The sequence below is a fragment of the Protobothrops mucrosquamatus genome, unplaced genomic scaffold (genome assembly GCF_001527695.2).
Source record: "Protobothrops mucrosquamatus isolate PMUCROS unplaced genomic scaffold, P.Mucros_1.0 scaffold2007, whole genome shotgun sequence".
Taxonomy (NCBI): Eukaryota; Metazoa; Chordata; class Lepidosauria; order Squamata; family Viperidae; genus Protobothrops; species Protobothrops mucrosquamatus.
Window position 1 is genome coordinate 100,819 of NW_015388120.1, and position 21,389 is coordinate 122,207.

The window sequence follows — 21,389 nt, forward strand, 5'->3', positions numbered from 1 at the left end:
CCAAGGTTGGATAACCCTATCGTAGACTAAACGCTTTGTCAATTTACATGCCTACCTCCCATTTAATAATAATAATGATAAAGTTGGAAGGGACCTCGGAGGTCATCTAGTCCAACCTCCTGCTCAGGCAGGAAACCCTATACCATTTCGGTATAGGTATAATTTGTTTTAATTGTGTCCCTTGTGAATAAACTTTGCTCCTGTGGTTAGCAGAGGGAACAAAATCACTGAGCACTGCACACATTTTTTTTTAAAAAAAGTCTTAAAACTTGCATGACAAAACAGAAAGTCCCAAAGCTTGAGTTTAAAGACTTTAATAGTAGTAGTAGTAGTAGTAGTAGTAGTAGTAGTAGTAGTAGTAGTAGTAGTAGTAAAGTTGGAAGGGACCTTGGAGGTCATCTAGTCCAACCCCCTGCTCAGGCAGGAAACCCTANGTTGGAGCATTCACCGCTTCTGGAGGCAGGTTGTTCCACTGGTTAATTGTTCTAACTGTCAGGAGTTTCTCCTTAGACAAATCAATAAAGTAAATATTTCCTCACTAAACAGAATTCTTTCCTCCCGTGAAAAATGGTATGAAGACAATACAGGAGCTGGAATTGAGTTTGTTTCCAAAGGAATACAGATATTTTTTTTACTAAACCCAATTTCCAAGCCACCAGCCTATGGATAGTGTCTTTTAAGACCATCCCTCAATTTAGAAAATGTAACTCATATTGTACTTTCACACTTAAAATGGACTCCATGCTGATGGCACTTATAAAAAATTGCAATATGCAAAGAACCTTTGCTTTTCTAGTTACCAGTTGTTCTCAACATATGACACATGAGCCTTGCTATACAATCATAAATCTTGCAGGTCATTAAGCAGATCATCACGATTGACCCAATTTTATGACATTTTTTGCGGTGGTTATTAAACGAATCATAGTAACTGCGAGAGGGATTTTGAAGCCCTAGTGGACAATCATTTACATATGAGTCAGCCGTGTGCTGCAGCTGCCAAAAAAGCCAACACAGTGCTAGGCTGCATTAACAGAGGGATAGAATCAAGATCACGTGAAGTGTTAATACCACTTTACAATGCCTTAGTAAGGCCACACTTGGAATACGGCATCCAGTTTTGGTCACCACGATGTAAAAAAGATGTTGAGATTCTAGAAAGAATGCGGAGAAGAGCAACAAAGATGATTAGGGGACTGGAGGCTAAAACATATAAGGAACGGTTCCTGGAATTGGGTATATCTAGTTTAATGAAGAGAAGAACGAGGGGGGACATGATAGCAGTGCTCCAATATCTCAGGGGCTGCCACAAAGAAGAGGGAGTCAAGCTGTTCTCCAAAGCGCCTGAAGGCAGGACAAGAAGCAACGGATGGAAACGAATCAAGGAGAGAAACAACCTAGAACTAAGGAGAAATTTCCTGACAGGTAGGACAATTAATAAGTGCAACAACTTGCCTCCAGAAGTTGTAAATGCTCCAATTTGGAAGTTTTTAAGAAGAGACTGGACAACCATTTGAATGGATATAGGGTTTCCTACCTGAGCAGGAGGTTAGACTAGACCGGGGGTCCCCAACCCCCGGTCCGTGGACCAGTACTGGGCCGCAGCATGCCCGCAACTGGTCCGCACAAACAAGGAAAGCCCTATTCACAGCATGCAGGCAGCACACAAAACCACACCCCCTCTGGTCCACGGAAAAACGTCTTTCCACGTAACCGGTCCCTGGTGCTCAAGAGGTTGCGGACCTCTGGACTAGAAGACCTCCAAGGTCCCTTCCAACTCTTGTTATTCTGTTAATTTGCCATTGTTAAGCAAACCTATTATTCACAATGGGTGGTTGTTTGCTGGATGTAAATGCCAGTTGCAAATTGCAGTCATGTAACAACGGGACCCTGCAAATGGATATAAGTGCCTGTTCTGGTTTTGAATAATTAAAATAGCCCATCTCTTTTTCCAGATTCACACAGCTGCTTTTGAAGTTGTTCCTGGCTGCCTTCAGACACCTGTGAAGACACAGCCATCTCACACATGTGAAAATAGAGGGGTGGGGCTTTTGAAGATGGCTGAACATGCCTGGAAAACGATACAATTGCTGTAACCACTTCTAACCATTCTTGTCAACAGGAGAGAATATGTGTAGCTCAGCATTGAACTGTGGGTTCTTTGGTGCTCTCTAGGCTGTGTAGTTTTCTTGCAGACATTTCATGACCCAACTAGGTAACATCATCAGTGTTAGAAGGGTTTTATGGAGAGGAGGACGAGGAGGAGGAGGAGGACGAGGAGGAAGAGGAGGAGGAGGAGGAGAAGGAGGAATGTGGGTTCTTTGGTGCTCTCTGGGCTTGGCGGTTTTCTTGCAGACATTTCATGACCCAACTAGGTAACATCATCAGTGCTAGAAGGGAGTGGGTTTTATGGAGAGGAGGAGGAGGAGGAGGAGGAATGTGGAGTCCTTGGTGCTCTCTGGGCTTGGTGGTTTTCTTGCAGACATTTCATGACCCAACTAGGTAACATCATCAGTGTTAGAAGGGAGTGGGTTTTATGGAGAGGAGGAGGAGGAGAAGGAGGAAAAGTGCTTTATTCTTGTTCTCACACCTTCCAAACAATTCCAAATCCACCACTTTCCCTTAAATTGAGACTAAAACAAGGAGTATTTTGACAAATGCAGTCCCAATCCCAAATTTGTAAGAACTGATTAGTAACGGATGAGATGCTGAAGTAAAATCGTGGCCATTTTTCATATTTTCGTCAGCCCAAAGGGGACCACGTGTTTTTCTCATGACCGCAATTAAATTAGATCATGATAGATCAAGCTTTACTATTTCTGAGATAATGAAAATCTTTTGAAGCCAGGCCTTTCTGATGTAAATGTGGGAGACAAATGTGGGAAGACAAAAGCCACTCAATTACATTATTAAATATAAATCCACAAAGCCGAAAGCTTACAGTTTTCTGTCATAATATCAAGATTTTTATCCATTTCTGCTTTCTTGCCTAGAAGCGCGGCACAAAAATTCCCCAACCGCGACCAGATGCTGTTTCATTTGTTTACATCCTTTCCACACTGAATTGTGGCATATCACACACAGGCTGCATTTACATCACACACACAAACACAAATCAGCCAATCACATTTGAGCCTGTTGTTTTGGCAGGAGCTAGCTAATATATAATTACTTTATTATTCCAACCATTTGTGAAACCTAACTGCGATCTTGCTAACCATTGGTGTACATACAGGGTGAGTAAGACCACAAGTTACAAACAGAATAATAACAGGGGACCCTATACCATTTCAGATAAATGGTTGTCCTATCAGTTATCTCAAAATGTTTGCCTCTGTCCTATCCTTTTGGCACATTACTGCAACATATTTGGTGTATGAACAAGAGACTAGACAATCACCTGAGTTGGTATAGGTCCTCCTGCTTGAGCAGGGGGCTGGACTAGAAGACCTTCAAGGTCCCTTCTATTCTATTCTATTCTATTCTATTCTATTCTATTCTATTCTATTCTATTTCTATTCCATTCCATTCTAATTCTTTCCTATTCTCTGTTCTGTTCTGTTCTGTTCTGTTCTGTTCTGTTCTGTTCTGTTCTGTTCTATTCTATTCTATTCTATTCCATTCCATTCCATTCTAATTCTATTCTATTCATTGTGAATATTCAGGATTGCTATAAGGAGAATGGGTGGTAGGCGAAAAAAAAGCTACATTTAAGAAATGCACAGGAAGTTATATTAGACATTCAGAGAAATGATAGCCTTTGTAAGTGAATGAGGAAAAAACCCTGCGGGTTACGTGCTGTTCTTAGGCTGCATTAACAGATAAAATCAAGATCACGTGAAGTATTAATACCATTCTACAATGCCTTGGTAAGGCAACACTTGGAATACTGCATCCAGTTTTGGTCACCACGATGTAAAAAAGATGTTGAGACTCTAGAAAGAGTGCAGAGAAGAGCAGCAAAGATGATTAGGGGGCTGCAGGCTAAAACATACGAAGAACAATTGCAGGAATTGGGTATGTCTAGTTTAATGAAAAGAAGGACCAGGGGTGACAGGGCCACGATGTTCTTCTTCTGCCTGGACCTCGTTTGCCTTCAATCTTTCCCTGGAGGATTAAATGGGAAAGATTGAAGGCAAACGAGGTCCAGGCAGAAGAAGAACATCGTGGCTTCAAAATCTAAGGGATTGGTTTGGACAAAACTCAGCAGCACTTTTTCGTGCGGCTGCTGATAAAAACAGGATCGCCAACATGATCGCCAACGTCCAATAACGGATACGGCACAAGAAGAAGAAGAAGGGGTGACATGATAGCAGTCTTCCAATATTTGAGGGGCTGCCACAAATAAGAGGGGGGAGGTGTCAAACTATTCTCCAAAGCTGCTGAAGGCAGGACCAGAAGAAACAGATGGAAACTAATCAGGGAGAGAACCAACCTAAAACTAAAGAGAAATTACCTGACACTTAGAACAATCAGTGGAGCGGCTTGCCTACAGAAATTGTGGGTTCTCTAACACTGGAGGTTTTAAAGAAGACATTGGACAACCATTTGTCTGAAATGGTATAGGGCAGGGGTAGGCAACCATGGCTCTTTTATGACCCGTGGACTTCAACTCCCAGAATTCCTGAGCCAGCCATGCTGAGGGGAAAGGGAGAGTTTCCAAGCTGAGCTATGCTGGCTCAGGGATTCTGGGAGTTGAAGTCCACGAGTCATAAAAGAGCCTACCCCTGGTATAGGGTCTCCTGCTTAAGCAGGGGGTTGGACTAGAAGACCTCCAAGGTCCTTTCCAATTCTGTTATTCTGTTAATCTGCTGCAAGAAATGAACAGAAGAAACTAAGCAAACAAATGCATGGGTGTGGCACCAAACATTTGCTAAAGGTTTTTAAAACCTTTTGTATAACAAAAGAGGAAACAGTCAAGAATGAAGGATGTAAATAAGATAAGATAACCTTTATTGTCATTTTTTACTGTGAGCACACTGGCCCATATTAAAAATGAAATTCTGTTGCCTGCTCTCAAAAGAAAGTATATATCTCCCCATACACAGACATAACACACATATACACATGCTATATACATATATATATACCTAGACCAGGGCTAGGCAACCTTGGCTCTTTTGTGACTCGTGGACTTCAACTCCCAGAATTCCTGAGCCAGCCATGCTGAGGAGAAAGGGAGAGGTTTCCAAGCTGAGCCATGCTGGCTCAGGAATTCTGGGAGTTGAAGTCCACGAGTCATAAAAGAGCCAAGGTTGCCTACCCCGGACCTAGACCCATATATACATAGATACATAGAGACACACACACACACATACACGAACATAAATATTAATCACTGTCCATTTTGAATACATAGCAGAAAGAGGAAGCCTGAGGGTTCACAAGGTTGATGCTATATGGAACAAAACTGTGACTGAATCTGGATGTTCTGCTTTGGATAAAACAAAACCTCAGAAGGTAGCAAGGAAAACAGGTCGTGAGGAGAATGTGTAGCATCCCAGACAATCCTGCGGACCCTGCTCAAGAATCAAAGGGAGTGAACGGCCGATAATCTTTTCTGCCGTCCTCACCACTCTCTGCACCGCCTTCCTGTCCGAAGCAGTAAGGCAGCGAAAGGTTTACAACATATGCCATTTAATGAATCCTTGAACCTGGAATAAATGTACTGTTGACATCCCTTTTCAGAAAACATTCCAGGAATCCACTTTGCTGGCTTTTTTTTTGAGGAGTTAAAAGATTTATTTGCTCCAGTCCAGAAACGGTCAGATTTTAAAAAGCTCTTCTATTACAGTATCTGCTGCCAGGTGCATGGGCTGTATCGGTTATTAATATATTTAATGCTATTTTAAGGATTTTGGTTCTGGATGTTCAGGGACTTAATCGACTTTCATTTTGAAAAACAGGTATACAGGTAGTCCTCAACTGATGACCACAACTGACGTCAGAATTTCCGTTCTTAATCAAGGTGGTTGTTTAGTGAGACAAGCCCGATTTTATGACCCTGTTTTTGTCACAACTGTTAAACAAATCACTGGAGTAGTTCAGTGAATCTGGCTTCCCAACTGACTTTGCTTGTTGTGAAGCCTGCTGGGAAGGTTGCAAACGGTGATCACATGATCCTGGGACAGTACAATTGTCATAAATAATGCCAGAGGTCAAGCGCCTGAATTTTGATGCCATGACTGTGGCGAACTTCGAACAGTCATTAAGTGGATGGTTGTAAGTCAAGAACTACCTACGTATGTAGAATGGAATGGAATGGAGTGGAGTGGAGTGGAGTGGAGTGGAGTAGAGTAGAGTAGAGTAGAGTAGAGTAGAGTAGAGTAGAGTAGAGTAGAGTAGAGCAGAGTAGAGCAGAGCAGAGCAGAGCAGAACAGAGCAGAGCAGAGCAGAGCAGAGCAGAGCAGAGCCGAGCCGAGTCGAGTCGAGTCGAGTCGAGTCGAATAGAGTAGAATAGAATGGAATGGAATGGAATGGAATGGAATTGAATAGAAAATATGGAATGGAATGGAATGGAACGGAATGAAATGGAATTGAATTGAATAGAGAATATGGAATGGAACGGAGTAGAATAGAATAGAATAGAATAGAATAGAATAGAATAGAATAGAATAGAATAGAATAGAATAGAATAGAAAATATAGAATGGAATGGAACGGAGTAGAGTAGAGTAGAGTAGAATAGAATGGAATGGAATAGAAAATATGGAATGGAACGGAATGGAACGGAGTGGAGTGGAGTGGAGTGGAGTAGAGTAGAGTAGAGTAGAGTAGAGTAGATAGAGTAGAGTAGAGTAGAGTAGAGCAGAACGGAGTGGAGTGGAGTGGAGTAGAGTAGAGTAGAGTAGAGTAGAGTGGAGTGGAGTGGAGTGGAGTGGAGTGGAGTGGAGTGGAGTGGAGTGGAATGGAATAGAATAGAATAGAATAGAATAGAATAGAATAGCATAGAATAGAATAGAATAACTTTATTGTCACTTTGAATGTACACTAATCGGCATACATTAAAATGAAATTTCGTTGTCTACAGAAGTATACAGCAAGATACTAAGAGAGAGTTCAGCTTCTGGAGTTCTGGTATGTAGGTAGACTTCGACTTAACAACCATTCATTTTGTGACCGTTCAAAGTTACAACAGCACTGAGAAAAGTGACTTATGACCGTTTTCCCACTTACGACCTTTGCAGCATCCCCACGGTCACATGATCAAAATTTGGACGCTTGGCAATTGACTCATGCTTCTGACGGTTGCAGTGTCCCGGGGTCATGTGACCACTTTTTGTGACCCTCTGACAACTAAAGTCCATGGGGAAGCCAGATTCACTTAACAACCGTCTTACTAACTTAACAACTGCAGTTGTTAAGATTCTCTTAATTTAAGTTAAGTTCACTTAACAACGGTGGCGAGAAAGGTCGCAAAATGGGGCAAAACTCACTTATATAAACTGTCTCACTTATCAAAGGGAATTTTGGGCTCAACTGTGGTCAGAAGTCAAGGACTACCTGCATATATGAGCCTTGAGAGGAGACCAGTTTCCAGTGTCAACCTGTAGAATGTACTTTATGTCTATTTTATTTATTATTAAATATATATGTAACGAAGATGGTGCTCTTTCGGATGGTGACCAACAGTAGCCCCCGGCTATAAAATAAATAAATGGAGGTATGGGTGCATATTAAGAATGCAATGGAAAACGACAACATTAAGAGAAAATGCGTATTTTAACCGAGAAAAACGCAGAACAAAGGTGGGGCACAGATGTGCATGGACCCTCCAGCGACAATCCCGGAAAGCAGCGGGTGACCCAGCTCAAAAGACGATAAAAGCCATGGCAAATGGGATGGAGAGAATAGCAGGAAGATGTTGGTGTGGCACGCACCTTCTGCATCATCGCGCAATTGCTCCACCAAATCTGTCAAATCCTCCCAAGAGTCTTTGCAAACAGCAAAAAAAGGAAAAGAAAGAAAAAATGTCATGGAAGCCATGATACAAAGAAAAGACTGGGGGGTGGGGTGGGTGGGGGAGTGGGGAGAAAATTCAAGGTAAGGAAACGAACAACAGAAAGGGAGGTTGTTATACAGGAAACACACTGAAATCATCTTCAAGGTTTAAAGTTTTAAAAGTACTTTTAATTACGGTACCGCACAGTAACACAGAGCATTCAAGCGACAAGAAAGAATGGGTTGTGGGTTTTTTTAACTAAGTCAAAAAAGGATACTAAGGGTATTAAGTTTTAAATTTATTTTTAAGAAGGTGATTCAAGTGAATTTGTAACCCGCCTTTTTATTGGAGCAGGATGTTTCAACAAGTTATATACCAGCTTCCGACTTTTTTAGAATTATTGGAGAGCTCAACAGAAAAGAATTGTGGTGTTTTGCACCATACAATAATTATCTCTATGTTAAACAACCTATTAAGTACTTTTCTTTTATGCATAAATTACACCAAAGATATGGACAGCACCATGCTCAGTACTGGTAGTCCTTGACTTCTGTCCATTCGTTTAGTGCAGCGGTTCTCAACCTATGGGTCGCGACCCCATTTGGGGTCAATCGACCATTTCACGGGGGTCGCCAAGCAAGGCTGTCCGCCATTTTTTTCCCCTTTTCCGGCAGGTGCCTTACCTCCCTTGAGCTGGGCCAGCTGGTGGTCGGCCTGCTCTGTCTCTGCCGCTTGCCAGCTACGCCTCGGCTGGTGCAGGGGGCAGAACCACGCATGCACGGCGCTCCCAGGCAGGGAAAGTCCTCGACTTACGACCGGTTGGGCAGTCCTCGACTTACGACCGGTTTAGTCCTCGGCTTATGACCGGTTGGGGGTCGCGGCATTAAAAAGGTTGAGAACCACTGGTTTAGTGACTATTCAAAGTTGTGACGACACTAAAAAAAAGTGTCTTACAACCAGTGGTGGGATTCAGCCGGTTCGCAACACTTCAGCAGAACTGGTAGCTAATTTTTTGTTGTCCAGGCTCAGAATGGTCTTCCGGAAGTGGCATCCACGCAGAGAACCGGTTGTTCACATATTTGAATCCCACCACCACCAACCCCATACTTACGACCGTTGCAACATCCCTGTGATCATCTGATTATGATACCTGCAACCAGCAAGAATTTATGATAGTTGCAGTATCCCAGAATTACACAATTGCTATCTGCTGGCTTCGGATAAGCAAAGTCAATGGGGAAGACGACAGGAAGTTGCAATTCCTGGTCACGTGATGTCTCGCTTAATGACCATGGGGAGAAAAAAAAGCTGTAAAATTGGGGCAGTCATTTGTTGCCTCGCTTAAAGACCGCACCATTTTAAACTACAGGCAGTCCTCGATCATTACTGAGCCCAAAATTGCTAAGCCAGACATTTATTAATGTTTTTCCCTTATTTTACAACCTTTCCTGCCACTGTTCTTAAGTGAATCACTGCAGTTGTTAAGTTAGTGAGATCACATGACCCCAGGACACGGCAACTATCATAAAGATGAATCGGTTGCCAAGCATCTGAATTTTGATCATGGGGATGCTGCAATGGTTATAAGTGTGAAAGTCACTTTTTTTCAGTACCATTGTAACTTCCAACGGTCACTAAATGAACTGTTGTAAGTCGAGGACTCCCTGATCCCAACCGTTGTCGTAAAATTAACGGTACAGCACCATGGAATGAATATGACCCACCTACGATTCCCTTGTACTAGATTTGTTCCATCAAAATGAAAGTGCCAAAGAGACAGGAATGTATAAATTACCCATAATTCACCAACTTAGTGAAGAAGAACCATTGATACATTCAACCTACTGATATAATACATTTTTTTTCTTTCTGGGATCCTAATTCAAACTCGATTAAAGTAGCCAAAACAGCTTGTGGGAAGCATTTCTTCGGAGTTCAGACTGAATGTTGATTAAACACTTAAACCCACCCTGGCTTCCTTCCGCAGAAAACCTTTTAATAATCTTATCCGTACACATGCGTGAACTTGCAACTGTCAAACAACCAGATGTTTGTTCAGTGCTGGGCCCAAATTCCTGTTTTTATTTTCCACAGGAAGTGTCATTTTTGCCCTCTGGTCACTTGCAAACATTACACGATCACATTTTCTGGCTTCCAAAATTTAACCGTGCTGTACACGTTCAACTATATTGCATAAGGCAAGGGGTAGGCAACCTTGGCTCTTTTATGACTCGTGGACTTCAATTCCCAGAATTCCTGAGCCAGCCACGCTGAGGGGAAAGGGAGAGGTTTCCAAGCTGAGCCATGCTGGCTCAGGAATTCTGGGAATTGAAGTCCACGAGTCATAAAAGGTTGCCTACCCCTGCCCAAGGTCATGTGATCAAAACTGGGGTGCTTAGCAACCAGTCTGTATTAACAAGCATTGCAGGATGCAATTATCATGTGATTGTCATTTGCGACCTTCCTAGCCAGTTTCTGACAAGCAATTTGGGGAGGGAGGGGGAGAGAGAGCCAGATTCACTTAACAACCACTTGATTCATTTAACAACTGCTGTGTTTTGCTTAATGACCCTGGCAAATAAGGTCATAAAATGGGGTGCAACTCACTTAACAACCATCTTGCTTAGCCTTTAAATTCTGGTCGTGGTCGTAAGTTAAGGACTACCTGTACACCCGGCGATGTTCCACCATATTCAAACAATTGTAAAGCTGAATTGTAAACGCACCTGGACCCAGTGAAATTCAGGAAACCTTCTAAGTACATAAATGCTTTCGAATCTGTGACATGACATTCTAATACAGTCCAAAGGAACCCTAAAAAATAGAGGAAGGAAGGAAGGAAGGAAGGAAGGAAGGAAGGAAGGAAGGAAGGAAGGAAGGAAGGAAGGAAGGAAGGAAGGAAGGAAGNACCGGTTGGGGGTCGCGGCATTAAAAAGGTTGAGAACCACTGGTTTAGTGACTATTCAAAGTTGTGACGACACTAAAAAAAAGTGTCTTACAACCAGTGGTGGGATTCAGCCGGTTCGCAACACTTCAGCAGAACTGGTAGCTAATTTTTTGTTGTCCAGGCTCAGAATGGTCTTCCGGAAGTGGCATCCACGCAGAGAGCCAGTTGTTCACATATTTGAATCCCACCACCACCAACCCCATACTTACGACCGTTGCAACATCCCTGTGATCATCTGATTATGATACCTGCAACCAGCAAGAATTTATGATAGTTGCAGTATCCCAGAATTACACAATTGCTATCTGCTGGCTTCGGATAAGCAAAGTCAATGGGGAAGACGACAGGAAGTTGCAATTCCTGGTCACGTGATGTCTCGCTTAATGACCACGGGGAGAAAAAAAAGCTGTAAAATTGGGGCAGTCATTTGTTGCCTCGCTTAAAGACCGCACCATTTTAAACTACAGGCAGTCCTCGATCATTACTGAGCCCAAAATTGCTAAGCCAGACATTTATTAATGTTTTCCCCTTATTTTACAACCTTTCCTGCCACTGTTCTTAAGTGAATCACTGCAGTTGTTAAGTTAGTGAGATCACATGACCCCAGGACACGGCAACTATCATAAAGATGAATCGGTTGCCAAGCATCTGAATTTTGATCATGGGGATGCTGCAATGGTTATAAGTGTGAAAGTCACTTTTTTTCAGTACCATTGTAACTTCCAACGGTCACTAAATGAACTGTTGTAAGTCGAGGACTCCCTGATCCCAACCGTTGTCGTAAAATTAACGATACAGCACCATGGAATGAATATGACCCACCTACGACTCCCTTGTACTAGATTTGTTCCATCAAAATGAAAGTGCCAAAGAGACAGGAACGTATAAATTACCCATAATTCACCAACTTAGTGAAGAAGAACCATTGATACATTCAACCTACTGATATAATACATTTTTTTTCTTTCTGGGATCCTAATTCAAACTCAATTAAAGTAGCCAAAACAGCTTGTGGGAAGCATTTCTTCCGAGTTCAGACTGAATGTTGATTAAACACTTAAAACCCACCCTGGCTTCCTTCCGCAGAAAACCTTTTAATAATCTTATCCGTACACATGCGTGAACTTGCAACTGTCAAAAAAACAGATGTTTGTTCAGTGCTGGGCCCAAATTCCTGTTTTTAATTTCCACAGGAAGTGTCATTTTTTGCCCTCTGGTCACTTGCAAACATTACACGATCACATTTTCTGGCTTCCAAAATTTAACCGTGCTGTACACGTTCAACTATATTGCATAAGGCAGGGGTAGGCAACCTTGGCTCTTTTATGACTCGTGGACTTCAATTCTCAGAATTCCTGAGCCAGCCACGCTGAGGGGAAAGGGAGAGGTTTCCAAGCTGAGCCATGCTGGCTCAGGAATTCTGGGAGTTTCTCTCCAATGGGAAGATGATCCATAATGTCTAAACCAGGGGTAGGCAACCTTGGCTCTTTTATGACTCGTGGACTTCCAGAATTCCTGAGCCAGCATGGCTGGCTCAGGAATTCTGGGAGTTGAAGTCCACGAGTCATAAAAGAGCCAAGGATGTCTACCCCTGGTCTAAACAATGTCTGAGTGTTGGAAGGTTCACTATGCCATCACTAAGAATATATTCAGAACCTCTTTTTAAATCCTAGCTGTGTTTCTCAACATTGGCCACAGAATTCTGGGAGTTGAAGTCCACACATCTTCAAGGGGCCAAGTTCGAGAAACACTGTCCTAGTGGGACTGTGCCCTTAAGAATACATTCACGCTGAGAATTGAACTAGACATTAATGTCTTTCTAAGCTAAACCAAGATCCAACTTCGCAAGTCACTGTATTATATTCATCTTTCCAAAGTATTTCAAAGAACATTTGGAAGAGGTCAGCTTTCCTTAGCACTCAACAAGTATGAGAAAATTATCTGCATACAAGCTAAACTCTTTCCCATTTTACTCTGTGATCAGGAACACTTTTCCTAGGAACTTGCTAAAAATGTTAACGCTGAATATTTTAGCTATTGATGGCTACCACTATCTTTACTATTCTTATTATTGTGGTTTTTTTTAAAAAAAAAAAAAGACATAAATTGGGGTGTCCTTAGTGCTCTCTAGGCTTGGTTTCTTTCTTTCTTTCTTTTTTTGCAGATGTTTCATTACCCAAACTACGTAATATCATTAGTGCTAGTAAGGAGTGGGGTTTGTTTTCCCTGCTAGCACTGATGATGTTACCTTGTTGGGTAATGAAACGTCTGCAAGAAAACAACCAAGTTCAGAGAGTACCAAGGACCCCTCATTTCAATCCTGGATTACAAATATTCTCCTTTATCAGTAAGACATAAATCAGTTTCTCAAAGCAATGAAGTTAACCTTTAAAACAAATGACATACGAATACAGCTAGGAAGGCTAAATTAGATTTGGACTTTTGTGTTTTTCAAATAAGTGATTACTATTAATTTCTCAACTGTCAACTCTCATGTCTAAAAGGAAATTTGTAACTGACAAGTACATCTAACAAATATGAAAATGCACACTCACAGCTAAAAGCAAAGGCCGGAATCTGATGAATTGTGTATATTATGGGCACATTTCTATGTAAGTCATATTTCGCATTTTCTTTCTTTTTTAATCGATTAGTCAATCAATTTTTTAATCCGCTAGACAGCTGCTTGACAGATCACTGTATCTTTCCTTGGTGGTTTTTAGGGTAAGGAGCAGAGATTAAAAATTTCTGGAGAAAATTATGACAGGAAAAACCTCAAACTGTTATTACCATTCATGATTACTCAGGAATAAATACCATTAAATTCAGTGACATCTATTGTCAGGTATACATCAATTTGCTCTCTTAAGCTGAGACTTAGATTTTCTTAATCTAAACAAATCCTTCCCTATTTTTAGCGGAATAAAACAGGCACATTTCAAAAATGACTTTCAGTATCTTGACAATTACTTGCCTGCAAACATTTTCTTTATACAGTATAATTTAATTCTAAACTACAGTGGCAAAAATTATTGCATCCCTTTTCATTTACAAGTATTTATTTGATGTAAATCATGTATTATGGTTTAAAAAAACAATGGTTTGAAAACCTTAATAATAAATTCACATAATTTGCTAAAACGAAAGCAAGTAAATGATACTGTGGCTTAGTTCAGTGTGTGAATCCAGTAAGTAACTGCACAAAACTTGGAAGACGTTATCTGACAAAACAGTATCATTTCAGCTGCTATGATAAATACTAGTTTCAACTAAGTATTTGATTAACAGCAAGACTAATTAAATTTTAACAGCTTCCAGACAATATAAGAATGGAAATTTAGAATAAATATTGCTTAGTCCATATGCCTTGCAAATAAAGATTAGCTATTGAGATTTATAGCTTGGCTACCTAACTCTTATAATGATACAAGTATATGTTTTTCAAATTAGTCAAAATACTGGTCATTGATCAATGGCCACGCAGATGATTGCTGAAATTTTAATGATATGGCAACTGATAAAGTCAGAATTAGGGATGAGAAGTATCAGAATTGATAGCTACAGAGAAAGAAAAAGAGATTTCACTTCAAAGCTAGTTCTCAACATATGAACATAACCGAATCCAAAATTTCCATCGCTAAGCAAGTTAAGTGAGTTTTGCTCCATTTTACCACCTTTCCTGCCACAATTAAGTAAATCACTACAGTTGTTAAGTTAGTAACACCGTTAAATCCATCTGGCTTCCTTACTGACTTTGCTTATCCCATGATCATGAGACACTGCAACTGTCATAAATACCGGCCAGTTGCCAAGTGTCTGAATTTTGATCACATGACCACGGGGATGCTGTGACGGCTGTAAGTGTGAAAAATGGTAATGCGTTATTTTTTTTCAGTGCCACTGAAACTTTGAATGGTCACTAAACGTTGTAAAGTTGTAAGTCAAGGAGTGCCTGTGCTAGCAAGATATTTTCCTCTGTTGTCAAGGCAAAGATGGTTGAGTCCATGAAGTCACCACCACCAGGAGTCAAATTCAACTTGATGGAGATTTTTCTTTATTAATTTTTCCTTAAGACTAATAAAACATTTATATAAAAAAAATAATGTCCATTCATCTGGGTTGCTTTTCCGATTCCAGCTTCTGCATTTAGTCAGCCTTCTTCGCTACTTCTTAGGGGAATCTAAGAAATATTACGAAGGGTGTTTCTTCCAGAAATGAGCTCTAACAGTCTAGTCTGAAAAAGATATATACACCGGGAGGAGGATGAATAGAATTTCAAGATACTGAAATTCACAAGAAAAAAGTGATACACCCTATTTGTCTAATGTGGGTTTGGCTAGTCTAAAAAAAAGAATAGGGGAGACATGATAGCCGTTTTCCAGTATTTGAGGGGCTGCCACAAAGAAGAGGGGGTCACATTATTCACCAAAGCACCAGAGGGAAGGACGAGAAACAATGGTTGGAAACTGATCAAAGAGAGAAGCAATCTAGAATTAAAGAGAAACTTCCGAACACTGAGGACAATTAACCAGTGGAACAGCTTGCCTCCAGAAATCGTGGGCGCTCCATTACTGGAGATTTTTAAGAAGAGGCTAGACGGTCACTTATCTGAGATGGTATAGGTTCTCCTGTTTAAGCAGGGGGCTGGACTAGAAGACCTCCAAGGTCCCTTCCAATTCTATTCTATTCTATTCTATTCTATTCTATTCTATTCTATTCTATTCATATGTTGTTCGTAGTATGTTTAGGTGTGTGTCATGTATGTGTTTCACTTTGAGAGCGGGCAACTAAATTTCATTTTTGATGTGTGCCGTTGTGCCCACAGTAAAAAAATGACAATAAAGGTTATCTATTCTATTCTATTCTATTCTATTCTATTCTATTCTATTCTATTCTATTCTATTCTATCTAAGAAGGAAGGAGAACTACATGATTTATGTTGTTCCGTAGAATCAAAATAAAATAGGTTTTGTTTGATCAAGCACCTTGGGATTATTACTTTGGGTCCAGGTTATGTAAGGAACTGTCTCATTCCAACTGTCCCAACTGTGCTAGAAGGGCTATGTTCCAGACCTGTCCGTCAAGGAGTTTCAGCTGGCGGGGTCTGGGAGAAGAGCCTTTTCCGCCATGGTTCCTGCCCTTTGGAAGATCCTGAGGTGATATCCACAGCCACCCTTTTGACCATCTTCCTAAGGGCCTGATGATATGGCTCTATCAGTTGGCCAGGGGCCCTAATAAGAGGTGCACCATTCTGGAAGTGGCTATTGGATTAAGAAAAGCCCCCCCCCATAGAGATAGTCCTCGTCTTACAACCATTCATTTAGTGACCAAAGTCACAACAGCACTGAAAAAAGTGACTTATGACCGCTTTTCACACTTACGATCACTGTAGCGTCCCCATGGTCACATGATCAAAATTCAGATACTTGGTAATTGACTCATATTTATGACGATTACAATGTCCCGGGGTCCCGTAAATCAGCTTTTGCAACCTTCCGACAACCGAAGCCAAATGCACTTAAGAACCGTGTTACTAACTTAACAGCTGCAGCGATTCACTTAACAATGGTGGCAAGAAAGGTCGTAACATGAGGCAAAATTCACTTAATAACTGTGTTTCTCAGCAGTGGAAATTTTTGGCTTAATGGTGGCTGTAATTCGAGGACTCCACGTACTTTGTGCTCTGCTTCTCCCCATCTTTTAACTGTACTTATTACTATTGTTATTTATTGTTTTGATCATTTTGTTTTTCATGTTTGTAAGTCACCTCTGGATGAGATGGGCGGCAGATAAATCAAATCAATAAATAAGTCCATATGAATCAAGTAATTTAAAAAGCGAGGCAGCGTTGTTTACAATGACTTTCTGGAATGCACAATGCAACATTATTTTGTAAGGGTGAAAGTTGAAAGCATTTGGCTAAACTACTTCTACAATACATTCTTTTTTAAAAAAAGGAATGGTCGCAGGCTTATATGCTTGGCGATCCATTAATCAATTAAAAAAATAAAGGGTTTGGATATGAGAAAATAAATCCTGGAAATAGCAGCAGAATTAATATTAGGTAAATTGCACCGTTTAAAATAGCCTTTGACTTTCCATCTTGCTGTGTTTTCCATATGAGACCCTTCTGTGCTGGCTGCATTATCATTATACATTCTGTGAACTTACTGTTACCTCTTAGCTGCCTTTACTGATAATCACGCTGTGTGGTAAATAATTCACAACTTTGAGGCGTGTAGAGCTTTCCATCACCTAAATAATGAAGAGAGTGATTTTCTTGTGGAAAAAAATAGGAAAATAATTCCAATAAGGGCCCTTGGTTCCCCCCTTCCATGTTTCACTGCTGAGCAAAAATCTAATGACCAGTGACTTAGCAACTGTTCAAAGTTACAACGGACCTATGATATATTTATTAGAAATAAAGCAACACCAGGGTCCATCTCAAAGAAATTTGTATAAACAAACCCTTTAAAAAAAACACATCCAAGCTGAGATCTGAGTTGAAGAGAAAGTGGCATCTTAAGTACATCCTTTTCAATGTTTGCAGGTATTAGTAGAATGGGCTAATAGTACAGTGAAGAATTAAACAGAAATTAAATGCAGGATAGTCTCCTGCAAAATGCAGTTTCCACATATTAAAATCATTTGCTCTCATTTTCATTTTATTACCCTCCACTTCCTCTTATCTGCCTTTCCAGGTAAGAACTGAATAATCCTCTCCTGGTGTCTCAAATGTAGGGAAGTATCTGTGAGTGCTCTAAGTGCATAACAGTGGGGCCATAGGATAAAATTAGATTTCCTAAAGTGTGAAGCTTCCCCAAGGAAAGTAGGATGCTGCTTTCTTATCTAGAGCCTGTAATTTATGGCCACTGTATGAGGGATACCAAACCTTCTGGAAATCTTCTCAGCTAGAAGCAGAGATTAGAAAAACAAAGTCAGATAAGTGTCTATGGAGATTCTCAGCCCTCCAGGACAGGGTTATCCCAAAGGTGCTTTTTCAATTCCATCTGAATTCAGCAGCCCATCTGCGTTTGAAAAACAAAAGCCACTCTTCTGAAGACCGCAAAGTCCATGTTCTGGACACAGAGGGCCGCTGCTTTGAAAGAGGGGTCAAAGAGGCCATCTAGACAATACTAAAACTGAACAGCCCTCTCTCAACGGGGGGGGGATACAACATCATCTATCTCCAGTCTACAACACAGTCCCAATAAGGTTCCACACCAAATTTGCACTACAGTTAGTCCTCGACTTACAACGGTTCATTTAGTGACCATTCAGAGTTACAATGGCACTGAAAAAAAGTGACTTACAACCGTTTTTCACACTTACATCCCCATGATCATATGATCAAAATTCGGAGGCTTGGCAACTGATTCATATTTATGACCGTTGATGTGATCCCCTTTTGCGACCTTCTGACAAGCAAAGTCAAGGGGAAGCCAGATTCACTTAACAACCGTGTTACTAACTTTATAACTGCAGTGATTGGCTTAGTCGTAAGATGGGGCAAAATTCACTTAAGAAATGTTTCACTTAGCAACAGAAATGTTAGGCTCCCTTGTGGTGGTAAGTCAAGGACTACATGTATTCAGGTGACCCTGAGGACACGAATAAACCTCAAAGTGGCCTCAACAACTCTCAGACAGAGTGCTAACGAACAGAAGACTGCAAGGAATATAAATACTTCCATTCCCAGCCATTCAGTCAAAACCGAAGAAGCTTCTTGGAGGAGAAGCGAAACATCTTCAAGGAAAAATAAAGGAGGTCCAGTTGCCTCTTGGAAAAAGCATCTTTGGGAAAGCCACACAAGATGGCAACTGAGCAGGGAACCTGCGCTTCATGTGTAGGTCAGAGATGCAAACCAACAACAAAGAAATAAAAATAAACTGGCTACTCTCTGCGAAAGTAAGGAATGAGAAACCACCTCAATTAACTTTGGATTTTATACAAGAGATTACCCTCACCTTGAAAATGGCTGAGGTAACACAGGGTTGCCCATTGTGATAACTGTCAAACAGCAGGTGGATTCCACACCTGTGAATATTACACTGGGGCATGAAAGACTAAATGCTTTCATTTTGCTTCAAAAAAAGATGTTTTGACAAAAAAGCAGTCGGTAGAGATTTAAAAAGGGAACTAAATTCAAATCACCTTCACCGGGTACTTCCTGATTTTAAAATGAAATCTTTAAACCAGAGATTAAATAATACCCTGTTTACTGCTTACAGTTCTATTTCCTGTATCCCCTTGTCATACAATAAATAATAATCCTGTCTCCCCTATAATTTCCTACTTATTTCCTCTCCTATCAAAACCAGCCACCATGAAGTCTCTCTTAAATCCCCAAAGGACACATTATCAATTTACACCATCTAAATTTTAAACTATATCATTCCTTTTATACCCAAAGGTGGCATACTTTTTTAAAAATCATCTGCTTCAGCAGAGTAAAACAGAGTTGAAAGGGACCTTGGAGGTCTTCTAGTCCAACCCCCTGCTCAAGCAGAAACCCTATGACATTCTGATTGTCCCAATCTCTTAAAAACCTCCAGTGATGGAGCACTCACAACTTCTGGAGGCAGGTTGTTCTACTGATTAATTGTTCTCACTGTCAGGAATTTTTTTCCTTAGTTCCAGGCTGCTTCTCTCCTTGATTAATTTCCATCCATTGTTTCTTGTCCTGCCTTCAGATGCTTTGGAAAATAAGTTGACTCCCTCTTCTTTGTGGCAGCCCCTGAGATACTGGAAGACTGCTATCATGTCCTTCTCTCCATTAAACCAGACATACCAGATTCCTGCAACCGTTCTTCATGTGTTTTAGCCTCGTCCCCTAACCTCATTATTACACCTCACCCCATTATATCACATTAATTAATAATGTAATTACATTAATTACATTATTGCACCTAAGCCCATCATTTTTGGCCATTGTCCTCTATGAAAAATGAACCCCTTTTGCTAAAAAAATAATAGTAGTAGTTTAGGTTAGATTGGACCTAACCCTATTATTTTTGGCCATTGTCCTCTATGAAAAATAAACCCCTTTTGCTAAAAAAAATAATAGTAGTAGTTTAGGTTACACCTAACCTCATTATTTTTGGCCATTGTCCTCTATGAAAAATAAACCCCTTTTGCTAAAAAAAAATAATAGTAGTAGTTTAGGTTGCACCTAACCTCATTATTTTTGGCCATTGTCCTCTATGAAAAATAAAACCCTTTTGCTAAAAAATAATAATAATAGTAGGTTAGGTTAGGCTGGACCTAACCCTATTATTTTTGGGCATTGTCCTCTACGAAAAATGAACCCCTTTTGCTAAAAAAAGTTAACAACAGTAGTTTAGGAGGCTGAAATTCCATCTTTAAATGTCAAGATGAATTTTCTTTCCAGTGCAGAAGAGAAGGCACAGCCTCAGGTTATTCTGCTAGAGATCTTGCTGCAAAGAGCGCAGGTGCCTAGAAAAACAGAATAAGCCAACCATTTCTCCCGCTGTTGACCTTCGTCTTTAGCCAGCCTTTCCGCTTTCCACAAAGCGACTCCTTTTTTTAAAAATCAGAATCAACAGCACGGTCCACATGCAAATGAAATAAGGTTATTCCACGTAGGGTGAAACGGCTACGCTTGGGTGGTGTGCTGGGAACGCCAACATCAAAACCCTACCCCTTTCCACCGCAACAGCCAGGGTTGGCTGGCAGGTTCGGGCAAACCGTACCTTCTTGACTCGGTTCGGGGTCAGGCGTCAGAGAGATGTCATCCAGTTCCCTCAAACAGAGCCATTCTCCATCCATAGACACCCGGAATTTGCACAGATAGATCGTTTCCATGGCAGCCTGGGTGATCTTGTCTGTGGTGGGAGTCGGCGTATCGCTTTGAGGCGTCAGAGCGGACATGATGACTCAGCGGATACAACAATAAAGCCGATGTGGGGAAAAATAAAATAAAATCAAGCGAAAATGAAAGAAAACCATAAAAAAGAAATCTTCCCCTCGAAGAGAACCAAAAAAAAAGAAAAAAAAAAAGAAATCAAAAATCAAATAGATGGCCGGCTTGGGAAAGATTTTCTGAAGATCAGACAATGCACTACTTTTGAGGAAAGCGAGGCAGAGGGGAAGGGGGGGAAAAGAGACCCCCTTCTCAGCTGTTTCCCCTTTCTCTGGTTTTCTTCTGCAAGGCTGCACACCCGTGCACACACGCACAACCAACCGATGTGACTAGGAGCTATTATTCCTGAATAACCCCTTCGCGCACGGCCTCTGCATCAGGAGCGGAGGGGAAAGAAAAAAAACAGCCCTCTTTGCAGTCTCTTAGAAAAAGCCTTGTCTTTTTTTTTTAAAAAAAAAATGGCAAAACAACAGAACAATAACCACAAAGAGAAGAAAAAGGTATCCAGGATCCACTGAGGTCTACAGCTGCACTCTCTCTCTCTCTCTCTCTCTCTCTCTCTCTCTCTCTCTTGCCCCCTTCCGATCAACCCAGATTCAGAAGGATAATAGGATTGGA

At 40.9% G+C, this 21,389-nt stretch overlaps 1 protein-coding gene across 1 annotated transcript in view; it reads right to left on the bottom strand.

Moving 5' to 3' along the window:
- RUFY3 (RUN and FYVE domain containing 3) overlaps nt 1-20,877 on the bottom strand; it is a 42,507-nt gene extending 21,630 nt beyond the window's left edge. The window contains exon 1 of the mRNA XM_029285649.1: nt 20,602-20,877. Within this exon, the coding sequence (XP_029141482.1) occupies nt 20,602-20,779 (178 nt within the window). The 5' untranslated portion in view covers nt 20,780-20,877. The remainder of the gene's footprint in view (nt 1-20,601) is intronic.
- Between the last annotated feature and the right edge of the window lie 512 nt (nt 20,878-21,389).